The sequence below is a fragment of the Triticum aestivum genome, chromosome 4A, assembly GCF_018294505.1.
Source record: "Triticum aestivum cultivar Chinese Spring chromosome 4A, IWGSC CS RefSeq v2.1, whole genome shotgun sequence".
In the NCBI taxonomy this organism is placed as follows: domain Eukaryota; kingdom Viridiplantae; phylum Streptophyta; class Magnoliopsida; order Poales; family Poaceae; genus Triticum; species Triticum aestivum.
In genome coordinates this window covers 510,845,017-510,858,938 of record NC_057803.1, presented here as the reverse complement: position 1 = coordinate 510,858,938, position 13,922 = coordinate 510,845,017, and the positions used below count along the sequence as shown (strand labels likewise).

Sequence of the window (13,922 nt, the reverse complement as noted above, 5' to 3'; positions counted from 1 at the left end):
CAAACGCGCCCTCTAAATCATGGTCTGGCTCATACTGATCCCAATCTTCCTCCTCCTCACCCTTCTGCACGTCCGTATCCTCCCCGCCAGTCGTTCTCCCTTCATCTTCAACTCCCTTCGCCGCCCCGTCCCCCGAGCCAAGCCCGGCGCCCGCAGCTGGATCTTCAATCCTAGTTGCCGCTACTTCCGGTTTCTCCATCCCACCTCGCACCCCCTGGCCGCCCAAGTTCTCCATGCAATCGTCGGAGGCGGGTCCAGCCAACCCCTCGATGTCCTCCGCTCGAGAACCCGCCGTCGATCGGTGATTTTTACGTAGATCTTGGTGTACTTCGGTGTTGTCGCCGAAGGAAGAGTTGGACCCCAGGAAACCCTAGGGGAAAAAAGTCTTTGGTGCGATCAATACTGCTTGCTAAATCTCATTCAACTGAGAGCATTTTCAATAGGCGCACAAAAACTACTCCACGTGCTAAAATTCAGATTTTTTGGACGCCGGACAGTTCGAGCAGAAACTGTAAAATAGTGCACATGAAAAAAATCTTGAATTCCTTTTCCTTTTTTTATTTTCGGAATTTGCAAAATCTCATTTTTTTCGAGAAACTGTCGATCTATTCATCTTCACTCATGGCAGTACAAAAAACACCAAAAATAATAAAAATTACATCCAGATTCATAGACCACCTAGCGACGACTACAAGCACTGAAGCGAGCCGAAGGCGCGCCACTGTCATCGCCCCCCTCGCCGGAGCCGGGCACAACTTGTTGTAGTAGACAGTCGGGAAGTCGTCGTGCTAAGGTCCTATAGGACCAACGCCCCAGAACAACAACCGCCGCCAATGAAGAGAATTTTAGAATGGAAGGATCCAACCTGAAGACACATGAACAAAGATGAACAAAGACCGGATCCGAGTGGAGCCACCAAAGACAACCACCGATCAAATCTCGTGAGATTCGCCGGAGACACACCTCCACACGCCCTCTGACGATACTAGACACACCATTGGGACGGGGGCTAGACAGGAAGAACCTTATTCCATCTTCAAGAAGTCGCCGCCGTCTCGTCTTCTTGAGCAAGACACATACCCTAGCAAAACTTGAAGAAGCACATGAAAACGGAGCCCTCCCGCCGGCAAGGGCTAGGATCCACCGCGCACCCATATCCCTAAGGCCACAAGAGACGTGGGAGATCGGCGGCGCCACCGACGGGAGGCAGAAACCCTAGCCGCCTTTTCTTGGAGGAGGGACCGCAAAATCTCATTCAACTGAGATTTAATGAAGCCTCGGTCGTTGCTATTTTTGTACTCCCTCCGTCCGGGTTTCTTAGGCCCCCTCTCATTTTGGGCTAAAATTTGACCTATAAATTTAAGTAATAAAATATAAATTATATGTCAAAAAAATTACACCGTCAGAAAGCTCTTTCAAATACAAATCTAACCGTGTACCTTTTGTAGCATATATTTTATATTTTATTTGGAATATGGATGGTTAAATTTTGACTCAAAATACTAAAGGGCCTAATAAACCCGGACGGAGGTACTAGTAAGATCTTCCGTGAAGTTGTCTGTAATTACCTTCTTGGCTGAGACTTCATCAGGTCTTAATCGATCAAGTTCTAGTCACGCCCTTTTTTATGAGCACCTAGTATATCTCATAAAATTTGACAATTCAGAAGTTTTCATCCGAAACAGAATCAAATGTTCTAAAGTATATTCATTTTTTCTCTGTCTAGGATGTGCCCTAATTATTGCATATCTGACTTAATTAAACTAGAAAGAAAAAAGGTAAAGAAAATGCTGCACGGATATTAATGTAAAATCAATGACATATTGTGCAATACCTAGAACACATCTAAATGTGCTTTAGCAAAACTGATAATTTATACAAATATTTTTTATTTAAATTTATGGACAAAGTGTGATCTAAAATATGAGGGGTCTTATTACATAATCGAACGAAGCATATAGGATGCATGCTACTACTAGGGCATGGGAGTCTCGAACGTGAGCAGGCCACCGCCAATATCGAAGATCATGTTGGTGCCTGTTTGCAGCAGGCTGCCGAGAACTGATCCACCCTTCGACGGCAGTACGGTCAGGCACACTTTCAACCCGTCCTTGAAGAAGTAGTTCTCGGGCTTGACCTCCATCGTCGCGTTCACGCCATCGAACACCAGCGTTAGCGCCGGCACCGTCACGCCGGAGAAGGACCACCTCCTGTAGCACAGCTGGCGGAGGTCGTCGGCGTCCACCGGAGTCACACCCTGAGACCCGATGCTGCTCACCAGCGCGCGCCTCAAGGCGCTGTACGCGGTCTCCTCGAGGTAGGTCGCCGGCCAGGTCGAGCTCAGGAATACCCCGCCGGAGCCGTCCGCCTGGAGGTCGAACGTCCCCGCCGGGATGCCGTCGAGGTCATGGCCGTCGACCTGTATGCTGCTGAGCCCGACGTAGTACAGGTCAGGTTGCATGACGCTTCTAAGCAGCGGCGTGGAGCGGCTGCGCTGAGTCTGCGGCACGGCGGCGTCGCCCAGACGGATGACGCTCTCGGAGCCGTCGGCTTCGTCGGACGCCAGAGTGTAGGAGAACCTCGAGAGCCCGAGCTGCGACACGAGGGAGATGTTCCCCCTGCCGAAGCCGAACAGCGCGGACGCGCCGCCGGAGAGCTCCACCGTGCTGCTGGCCACGCAGCCGAACACGATGCCTGGGACGGACGCCGCGCCGAAGGTGAACGTCTCGGTGGCGAAGGAGCCGTCCGTGTAGGCGTTGGACTGGTTGCCGGCGCCGTAGTACGTGGCGTTGTACGCGCAGTCGCCGTCGCTGACGCAGGCAGTCCGGTCGCCTAGCACGCCCGGGCACGTCGGGCTGCCGCAGGGGATCTTGGAGAAGGACGCGGACTCGGCGGGCCGGAAGGCGGTCGTCCGGCAGGAGTCGCAGGGCGCGCACTGCGCCCAGACCAGCTGGGAGGTTATGTCCATGACCCCGGAGATGGCCTGCGCGGGGGACGTCCCGACGGAGATGTCGAAGACGACCAGGCCGGCGGCGTTGGCTCCCACGCCGCCCAGCAGCTGGTTCTTGAGGTGCCCCGCCGCCTTCCAGATGAGCTGCATCACACCCTGCTTCGCTTGCTCTTGCAAGAAAGCTTTGACCAGGTTCCTCAAGAGCGGGGACGCGCGGATGACGGCCGTTCTGAGGAGCGGGACCAGGACGGCCGGCGACGACGAGACGGGCGTGGGCGCATGGAGAAGCTGGAGGATGAGAACCGAAGCTACTAGCGTCTTCATGGCGACTCCGAGGCTTCCACTTGACCGACCCATGCTACTTTCGATCTTCTTGGCTAGCTCCTGGCCGTTGCTGCTGCTTCTTTCTGCTCAACCCGGCAGATTCCTTTTATTTATAGAAAAGACAGATTTGCTCCGGGTTGACTCGGGAGGCAGTGAAATTTCGATGCATTGACATGAAGCACAGCCGGTCGACGCCACCAGAGTCAACGGTCCATGGCATGAGATGCCCATGCATGGCGTTTTCCTATTGGTCATTGCTTTTTTCTTTGCGGGAATTCCAATCCACAGGTTTACAGAACGCGCTTTGGCTTTAGGCGTGGATTTTTCTTGCTTGGTGCTGTCAACGTCTCAACTCATGTTGGAATTGACCGCGTGATGGGCGGTTGTACAATACCCTATCCATATATCTAGATACTACTCCCTTCTTCCATCTATATAAAGCCTAATGCGTTTTTCAAGACGGCCTTTGACTATTGAAAAGATTAATAATACATGACATGCATAATGTAAAAATTATATCATTGGAATCTTCTTTCACATACAAATTTGACTACATGCTTTGTGTAAGTTGCATGTCATATATTGTTGCTTTAATATTTGGTCAAAATTAGCCTCGAAAAACGCATTAGCCCCTATATAGATGGAAGGAGGGAGTATTCATCAACTTTAATTGAGATTACATGGCCCAAGTAATGTAAAGTTCATCACCGTGCTGAACCCTCTATACAAAAGCTAGCATTATATTTTCTTGTGAGATATTAATTTCTCGATATCTTTTGAATATTATTCCATTTTAATTTTTTTATATATTTGAATTCCTAACGACATGATCTTTAAAACAAGGTTAATATTGAATATATTTTAAACGAGTTTAAATTTCATCAACATATTTCACTCATTTAAAAAAACATATTTCACTCACTTAAAATAATCACTTATTTCAAAATGTTGATTGTAGTCATTCCAAACACTGCTTTTACTCATTTAGATAAAACTAATTTTGCTTAATTCAGATAAACAATTTCACTAATTTCAATAAAATAATTTCACTCATTAAAAATTCATTTCAAATACTGATGTAATCATTAAACACTAATTAGTGAAATAGATTTAGTGAAAAGTGTATCAAAACATTGAAATTTTAAGGTGTTTAGAATCTATCCAAGATTGATCTTGTTCTAAAGGTCTTGACGCGATGGGTTTAAATATATAAAAACTTTCAGAAAAGGAGTTTTGGTTTTAAAGATATGAACAAATTATATTTTGTTAAGGAAACTAAAAATGATGGATTTTGGGAGGAAGATAGAGATGTTGTCAGACATGCATGTGCCGTAGTCTGTTGTGAGCACCAAAGACAGAGGGACGCACACATGGCATTAAGTGGACTGACATGATACGATGCTATATTAATGCAAACAGCTATACATATATGATGAAGCAAAATTTGCATGCAATCAGATATCCAGCACAACCAACGATGGATGCATGCACCGGACCTCCCGTGCATAGGAGAAACAATTTTCTCGTTGGACATGGCATTGATCCATTCATCAGAACCAGGAAGCGTGAAGGTCATACTCATGGGAGAGGCAGCAGAGCCATGCATGGACAACCTGTTTTTTCGCATAGCTTCAAGCCGGAGCCTGACCCAACAACAAAGCCCAAAGCATGATGCCCTGCCAAAAGCCTGAAAATAAAGTTTATTAGCAAGAAGCCCGTGCATTGCAATGGGGGTGTACATATTCTAGTGGCACAACGTCAATCTTGCCCAACATATTCCTTACAACCATCATATTGTGAATTTTGGTAACATTTAATTTGATTTGATTATGGTAGGGGAAGGCAAGGAAAGTCTTGATTTACTTAAAATTTTGGTAAGATTGATTTGGTTGAGTTAATGCAGGACATGATATCGTATAAGTATCGATTTGATTTAGATTATTCCAAGTTGCCATATTTATGTTGGTTTTATTTTGTGTGCCAACGTTTGGGATATCAAAAACCAATAGAAAACCAAAGAGGGGTGGGGGAGATATCATACAATTTTCTTTCATAGATGTAAATTGCTTCTCGAACTTCAGTTTGCTTCCTGTTGTTTTTAACTTCCTTTTTCGGATGGTAAATAAACTTTTTTCCGGTCCAATTGCTTCTATGGCAACTAAGTATTGCTTTCATATGGCTAAATTTTGTTTGTTTGGACTGACCATAGAAAATGATTCCATGGCAACCGACAATCGCTTCAATGTAGTTGTTTTGTAGGGTGGGAGATTGTTTCGATTTGTTACAAAACAAAACTAAGATTGCTTTAATCTTTAGTTAGAATTGGCGTCACAAACATGTTTCATGCAATCTCACAATTGTTTCAAGGGTGTCGATAAAGTGCTTCCAATGAACTAAAACATTATTTCCATCAAACATTGCTTACTAAAAATAATAACTTGCAACAATACACTTATAATAAATTGTCGCACCCGAACCCTACCCTCTCCCGCGCCGCCACTCGCGTGGCGGACGGGGAGGGCTCCCAGATCCAGCCACAGGCTTCCCCTTCCCTCGCCGGGGCACGGCCGGCACCGGCGGCGGCAGGGCTCCTTCCCTCCGGCACGGTGGAGCGGAGTGATACGTCTCCAACGTATCTATAATTTTTGATTGTTCTATGCTATTATATTATCTGTTTTGAATGTTTTATATGCATTAATATGCTATTTTATATTAGTTTTGGGACTAACTTATTAACCCAGAGCCCAGAGCCCAGTGTCAGTTTCTGTTTTTTTCTTATTTTCGAGTTTCGCAGAAAAGGAATATCAAACGGAGTCCAAACGGAATAAAACTTTACGATGATTTTTCTTGGACCAAAAGACACACGTAGGACTTGAGAACCAAGTCAGAAGAGTCCCGAGGCGGCGGCAAGGGTGCAGGACGCGACCCCGGGGGGCGCCCCCTGCCTTGTGGCCCCCCGGAGCTCCTCTAACCCTATTCTTCGGCCTATAAATTCCCAAATATTCCCAAACCCTCACAAGCATCCACAAAAATACTTTTTCGGCGCCGCAACCTTCTGTTCCCGTGAGATCCCATCTTGGGGCCTTTTCCGGCGATCTGTCGGAGGGGGATTCGATCACGGAGGGCATATACATCAACTCTATTGCCCTTTCGATGAAGCGTTAGTAGTTTACCTCAGACCTACGGGTCCATAGCTAGTAGCTAGATGGTTTATTCTCTCTCTATGTTCTTCAATACCATGTTCTCCTTGATGTTCTTGGAGTTCTATCTGATGTAATCTTCTTTTGCGGTGTGTTTGCCAAGATCCGATGAATTGTGGATTTATGATCAGATTATCTATGAATAGTATTTGAATCTCCTCTGAATTCTTATATGCATGATTTGATATCTTTGTATTTCTCTTCGAATTATCAATTTGGTTTGGCCGACTGGATTGGTATTTCTTGCAATGGGAGAGTGTGGCTGAAGGAAATATGCCCTAGAGGCAATAATAAAGTTATTATTTATTTCCTTATATCATGATAAATGTTTATTATTCATGCTAGAATTGTATTAACCGGAAACATAATACATGTGTGAATACATAGACAAACAGAGTGTCACTAGTATGCCTCTACTTGACTAGCTCGTTAATCAAGATGGTTATGTTTCCTAACCATAAACAAAAGAGTTGTTATTTGATTAATGGGATCACATCATTAGGAGAATGATGTGATTGACATGACCCATTCCATTAGCTTAGCACCCGATCGTTTAGTATGTTGCTATTGCTTTCTTCATGACTTATACATGTTCCTATGACTATGAGATTATGCAACTCCCGTTTGCCGGAGGAACACTTTGTGTGCTATCAAACGTCACAACGTAACTGGGTGATTATAAAGGAGCTCTACAGGTGTCTCCAAAGGTACATGTTGGGTTGGCGTATTTCGAGATTAGGATTTGTCACTCCGATTGTCGGAGAGGTATCTCTGGGCCCTCTCGGTAATGCACATCACATAAGCCTTGCAAGCATTGCAACTAATGAGTTAGTTGTGAGATGATGTATTACGGAACGAGTAAAGAGACTTGCCGATAACGAGATTGCACTAGGCATTAAGATACCGACGATCGAATCTCGGGCAAGTAACATACCAATGACAAAGGGAACAACGTATGTTGTTATGCAGTCTGACCGATAAAGATCTTCGTAGAATATGTGGGAGCCAATATGATCATCCAGGTTCCGCTATTGGTTATTGACTGGAGACGTGTCTTGGTCATGTCTACATTGTTCTTGAACCCGTAGGGTCCGCACGCTTAAGGTTTCAATGACAGTTATATTATGAGTTTATGAGTTTTGATGTACCGAAGGAGTTCGGAGTCCCGGATGTGATCACGGACATGACGAGGAGTCTTGAAATGGTCGAGACATAAAGATTGATATATTGGAAGCCTATATTTGGATATCGGAAGTGTTCCGGGTGAAATCGGGATTTTACCGGAGTATCGGGAGGTTACCGGAACCCCCCGGGAGGTATATGGGCCTTAGTGGGCTTTAGTGGAAGAGAGGAGAGGTGGCCAGGGCTGGGCCGCGTGCCCCTCCCCCCTAGTCTAAATAGGACAAGGAGAGGGGGGCGGCGCCCCCCCTTCCTTATCTCTCTCCTCTTTCCCCTTCCCGAATCCTATTCCAACTAGGAAGGGGGGGGGAATCCTACTCCCGGTGGGAGTAGGACTCCTCCTGGCACGCCCTCCTCCTGGCCGGCCGCACCTCCCCTTGCTCCTTTATATACGGGGCAGGGGGCACCCCTAGACACAGAAGTTGATCCACGTGATCATATTCTCAGCCGTGTGCGGTGCCCCCTTCCACCATAATCCTCGATAATATTGTAGCGGTGCTTAGGCGAAGCCCTGCGACGATAGTACATCAAGATCGTCACCACGCTGTCGTGCTGATGGAATTCTTCCCCGACACTTTGCTGGATCAGAGTCCGGGGATCGTCATCGAGTTGAACGTGTGCTAGAACTCGGAGGTGGCATAGTTTCGGTGCTTGATTGGTCGGGCCGTGAAGACGTACGACTACATCAACCGCGTTGTGCTAACGCTTCCACTGTCGGTCTACAACGGTACGTAGATCACACTCTCCCCTCTCATTGCTATGCATCACCATGATCTTGCATGTGCGTAGGAATTTTTTTGAAATTACTACGTTCCCCAACAGTGGCATCCGAGCCTAGGTTTTATGTGTTGATGTTATATGCACGAGTAGAACACAAGTGAGTTGTGGGCGATATAAGTCATACTGCTTACCAGCATGTCATACTTTGGTTCGGCGGTATTGTTGGACGAAGCGGCCCGGACAGACATTACGCGTACGCTTACACGAGACCGGTTCTCCCGACGTGCTTTGCACAAAGGTGGCTAGCGGGTGACAGTTTCTCCAACTTTAGTTGAACCGAGTGTGGCTACGCCCGGTCCTTGCGAAGGTTAAAACAACACCAACTTGACAAACTATCGTTGTGGTTTTGATGCGTAGGTAAGGTTGGTTCTTGCTTAAGCCCGTAGCAGCCACGTAAAACTTGCAACAACAAAGTAGAGGACGTCTAACTTGTTTTTGCAAGGCATGTTGTGATGTGATATGGTCAAGACATGATGCTAAATTTTATTGTATGAGATGATCATGTTTTGTAACCGAGTTATCGGCAACTGGCAGGAGCCATATGGTTGTCGCTTTATTGTATGCAATGCAATCGCGCTGTAATGCTTTACTTTATCACTAAGCGGTAGCAATAGTCGTGGAAGCATAAGATTGGCAAGACGACAACGATGCTACGATGGAGATCAAGGTGTCGCGCCGGTGACGATGGTGATCATGACGGTGCTTCAAAGATGGAGATCACAAGCACAAGATGATGGTGGCCATATCATATCACTTATATTGATTGCATGTGATGTTTATCTTTTATGCATCTTATCTTGCTTTGATTGACGGTAGCATTATAAGATGATCTCTCACTAATTATCAAGAAGTGTTCTCCCTGAGTATGCACCATTGCGGAAGTTCTTCGTGCTGAGATACCACGTGATGATCGGGTGTGATAGGCTCTACGTTCAAATACAACGGGTGCAAAACAGTTGCACAGCAGAATACTCAGGTTATACTTGACGAGCCAAGCATATATAGATATGGCCTCGGAACACGGAGACCGAAAGGTCGAGCGTGAATCATATAGCAGATATGATCAACATAGCGATGTTCACCAATGAAACTACTCCATCTCACGTGATGATCGGACATGGTTTAGTTGATTTGGATCACGTAATCACTTAGAGGATTAGAGGGATGTCTATCTAAGTGGGAGTTCTTAAGTAATATGATTAACTGAACTTAAATTTATCATGAACTTAGTCCTGGTAGTATTTTGCAAATTATGTTGTAGATCAATAGCTCGCGTTGTTGCTTCCCTGTGTTTATTTTGATATGTTCCTAGAGAAAATTGTGTTGAAAGATGTTAGTAGCAATGATGCGGATTGGATCCGTGCTCTGAGGTTTATCCTCATTGCTGCACAAAAGAATTATGTCCTTGATGCACCGCTAGGTGACGGACCTATTGCAGGAGCAGATGCAGACGTTATGAACGTTTGGCTAGCTCAATATGATGACTACTTGATAGTTTAGTGCACCATGCTTAATGGCTTAGAATCGGGACTTCAAAGACGTTTTGAACATCATGGAGCATATGAGATGTTCCAGGAGTTGAAGTTAATATTTCAAGCAAATACCCGAGTTGAGAGATATGAAGTCTCCAACAAGTTCTATAGCTAAAAGATGGAGGAGAATCGCTCAACTAGTGAGCATGTGCTCAGATTGTCTGAGTACTACAATCGCTTGAATAAAGTGGGAGTTAATCTTCCAGATAAGATAGTGATTGACAGAACTCTCTAGTCACCATCACCAAGTTAGTAGAACTTCGTGATGAACTATGATATGCAAGGGATAACGGAAACGATTCCCAAGCTCTTCGTAATGCGGAAATTGACGAAGGTAGAAATTGAGAAAAACATCAAGTGTTGATGGTAGACAAGACCACTAGTTTCAAGAAAAGGGCAGAGGGAAGAAGGGGAACTTCAAGAAGAACAACAAGCAAGTTGCTGCTCAAGTGAAGAAGCCCAAGTCTGGTCCTAAGCCTGAGACTAAGTGTTTCTACTGTAAAGGGACTGGTCACTGGAAGCGGAACTACCCCAAGTGATTGGCAGATAAGAAGGATGGCAAAGTGAACATAAGTATATTTGATATACATGTTATTGATGTGTACTTTACTAGTGTTTATAGCAACCCCTCAGTATTTGATACTAGTTCAGTTGCTAAGATTAGTAACTCGAAACGGGAGTTGCAGAATAAACAGAGACTAGTTAAGGGTGAAGTGACGATGTGTGTTGGAAGTGGTTCCAAGATTGATATGATCATCATCGCACACTCCCTATACTTTCGGGATTAGTGTTGAACCTGAATAAGTGTTATTTGGTGTTTGCGTTGAGCATGAATATGATTTGATCATGTTTATTGTAATACGGTTATTCATTTAAGTAAGAGAATAAATTGTTGTTCTGTTTACATGAATAAAACCTTATATGGTTACACACCCAATGAAAATAGTTCGTTGGATCTCGATCGTAGTGATACAAATAATCATAATATTGAAAGCAAAAGATGCAAAGTTAATAATGATAGTGCAACTTATTTGTGGCACTGCCGTTTAGGTCATATTGGTGTAAAGCGCATGAAGAAACTCCATGCTAATGGGTTTTTGGAATCACTTGATTATGAATCAGTTGATGCTTGCGAACCATGCCTCATGGGCAAGATGACTAAAACGCCGTTCTCCGGAACTATGGAGCGAGCAACTGACTTATTGGAAATAATACATACTGATGTATGAGATCCGATGAGTGTTAAGGCTCGTGGCGGGTATCATTATTTTCTGACTTTCACAGATGATTTGAGCAGATATGGGTATATCTACTTAATGAAACACAAGTCTGAAATATTTAAAAAGTTCAAAGAATTTCAGAGTGAAGTGGAGAATCATCGTAACAAGAAAATAAAAGTTTCTACGATATGATCGCAGAGGTAAAATATTTGAGTTACGAGTCTGGCCTTCAGTTAAAACAATGTGAAATAGTTTCACTACTCACGCCACCTGGAACACCACAACATAATGGTGTGTCCGAACATCATAACCGTACTTTATTAGATATGGTGCTATCTATGATGTCTCTTACTGATCTACCACTATCGTTTTGGGGTTAAGCATTAAAGACAACTGCATTCACGTTTAAAAGGGCACCATCTAAGTCCGTTGAGACAACACAATCTGAATTGTGGTTTGGCAAGAAACCAAAGTTGTCATTTCTTAAAGTTTGGGATTGTGATGCTTATATGAAAAAGTTTCATCCTGATAAGCTCAAACCCAAATAAGAGAAATATGTCTTCATAGGATACCCAAAGGAGACTATTGGGTACACCTTCTATCACAGATCCGAAGGCAAGACATTCGTTGCTAAGAATGGATCCTTTCTAGAGAAGGAGTTTCTCTTGAAAGAAGTGAGTGGGAGGAAAGTAGAACTTGATAAGGTAATTGTACCTTCTCCCTTATTGAAAAGTAGTTCATCACAAGAAATCTGTTCCTGTGACTACTACACCAATTAGTGAGGAAGACTAATGATGATGATCATGTAACTTCAGATCAAGTTAATACCGAATCTCGTAGGTAAACCAGAGTAAGATCTGCACCAAAGTGGTTCGGTAATCCTGTTCTAGAAGTCATGTTACTACACCATGACGAACTTGCGAACTATGAGGAAGCGATGATGAGCCTAGATTCCACGAAATGGCTTGAGGCCATGAAATCTGAAATGAGATCCATGTATGAGAACAAAGTATGGAGTTTGATTGACTTGCCCAATGATCGGCGAGCCATTGAGATTAAATGGATCTTCAAGAGGAAGACGGACGCTGATAGTAGTGTTACTATCTACAAAGCTAGAATTGTCGCAAAAAGGTTTTCGACAAGTTCAAGGTGTTGACTATGATGAGAATTTCTCACTCGTATCTATGCTTAAGTCTGTCCGAATCATGTCAGCAATTGCCGCATTTTATGAAATCCAGCAAATGGATGTCAAAACTGCATTCCTGAATGGATTTCTGGAAGAAGAGTTGTATATGATCCAGCCGGAAGGTTTTGTCGATCCAAAAGGAGCTAACAAAGTGTGCAAGCTCCAGCGATCCATTTATGGACTGGTGCAAGCCTCTCGGAGTTGGAATAAACGCTTTGATAGTATGATCAAAGCATATAGTTTTATACAGACTTGCGGTGAAGCTTGTATTTACAAGAAAGTGTGTGGGAGCACTACAACATTTCTGATAAGTATATGTGAATGACATATTGTTGATCGGAAATAATGTAGAATTATTCTGCAAAGCATAAAGGAGTGTTTTTAAAGAAGTTTTTCAAAGAAAGACCTCGGTGAAGCTGCTTACATATTAAGCATGAAAATCTATAGAGATAGATCAAGACGCTTGATAAGTTTTTTCAATGAGTACATACCTTGACAATATTTTGAAGTAGTTCAAAATGGAACAGTCAAAGAAAGAGTTCTTGGTTGTGTTACAAGGTATGAAATTGAGTAAGACTCAAAGCCCGACCACGGCAGAAGATAGAAAGAGAATGAAAGTCATTCCCTATGCCTCAGCCATAGGTTCTATAAAGTATGCCATGATGTGTACCGGATCTATTGTATACCCTACACTGTGTTAAGCAAGGGAGTACAATAGTGATCTAAGAGTAGATCACTAGACATTGGTCAACATTATCCTTAGTGGAATAAGGAAATATTTCTCGATTATGGAGGTGACAAAAGGTTCGTTATAAAAAGTTACGTCGATGCAAGTTTTGACATAGATCTGGATGACTCTAAGTCTCAATCTAGATACATATTGAAAGTGGGAGCAATTATCTAGAGGAGCTCCGTGCAGAGCATTGTAGACATAGAATTCACAAAATACTTACGGATCTGTATGTGACAGACCCGTTGACTAAAATTATCTCACAAGCAAAACATGATCACACCTTAGTACTCTTTGTGTGACGCCCGGGTAATTAAGCTACAGTAATCCCCACTAATGATGCCACGTCACCTCGGTTACTGTGGATAAACTCGCGTTAGTTCGGAACCTAGTTCGAATTTCAAATTCAAAATCGAGCAAACAATAAAAGTTTTCAAATATGAAAAGTTAAATGTTCGGAGTGAACCAAATAATACATAGGTAATTATGGTGGAGAAACCAAACTTTGATAAAATGTTTAAAGGCCCTAAAACAATTAAAACAATAGTGAAAACAATTATTTAAATACCTTTTGTAATTAATAAAATGTCAAACTAATTTGTTTACGGACTAGACTTTTTGTGACTATGGACTAAGTTGAAATACTAAATTAAATGCTACGTGTATATTTTAATAAAACTAAAATAATAGGAAACAAAACTTAGACAGAAAAGGTAAAATAAATAAAAAGAAAATACAAAAGAGAAAACAAAACAAAACAAAAAAAAGAATAAAAGTCCCCCTTGGCCCACCTGGGCCTCGGCCCAACTGGCCGGCCCACT

General features: G+C 43.5%; 1 protein-coding gene across 1 annotated transcript; it reads right to left on the bottom strand.

Moving 5' to 3' along the window:
• Positions 1 to 1,908: 1,908 nt before the first annotated feature.
• Positions 1,909 to 3,341, bottom strand: LOC123082165 (aspartic proteinase nepenthesin-2-like). The gene has a single exon (XM_044504557.1). The coding sequence runs from the start codon at positions 3,305 to 3,307 to the stop codon at positions 1,976 to 1,978; it is 1,332 nt and encodes a 443-aa protein (XP_044360492.1). The 5' UTR covers positions 3,308 to 3,341; the 3' UTR covers positions 1,909 to 1,975.
• Positions 3,342 to 13,922: the final 10,581 nt, after the last annotated feature.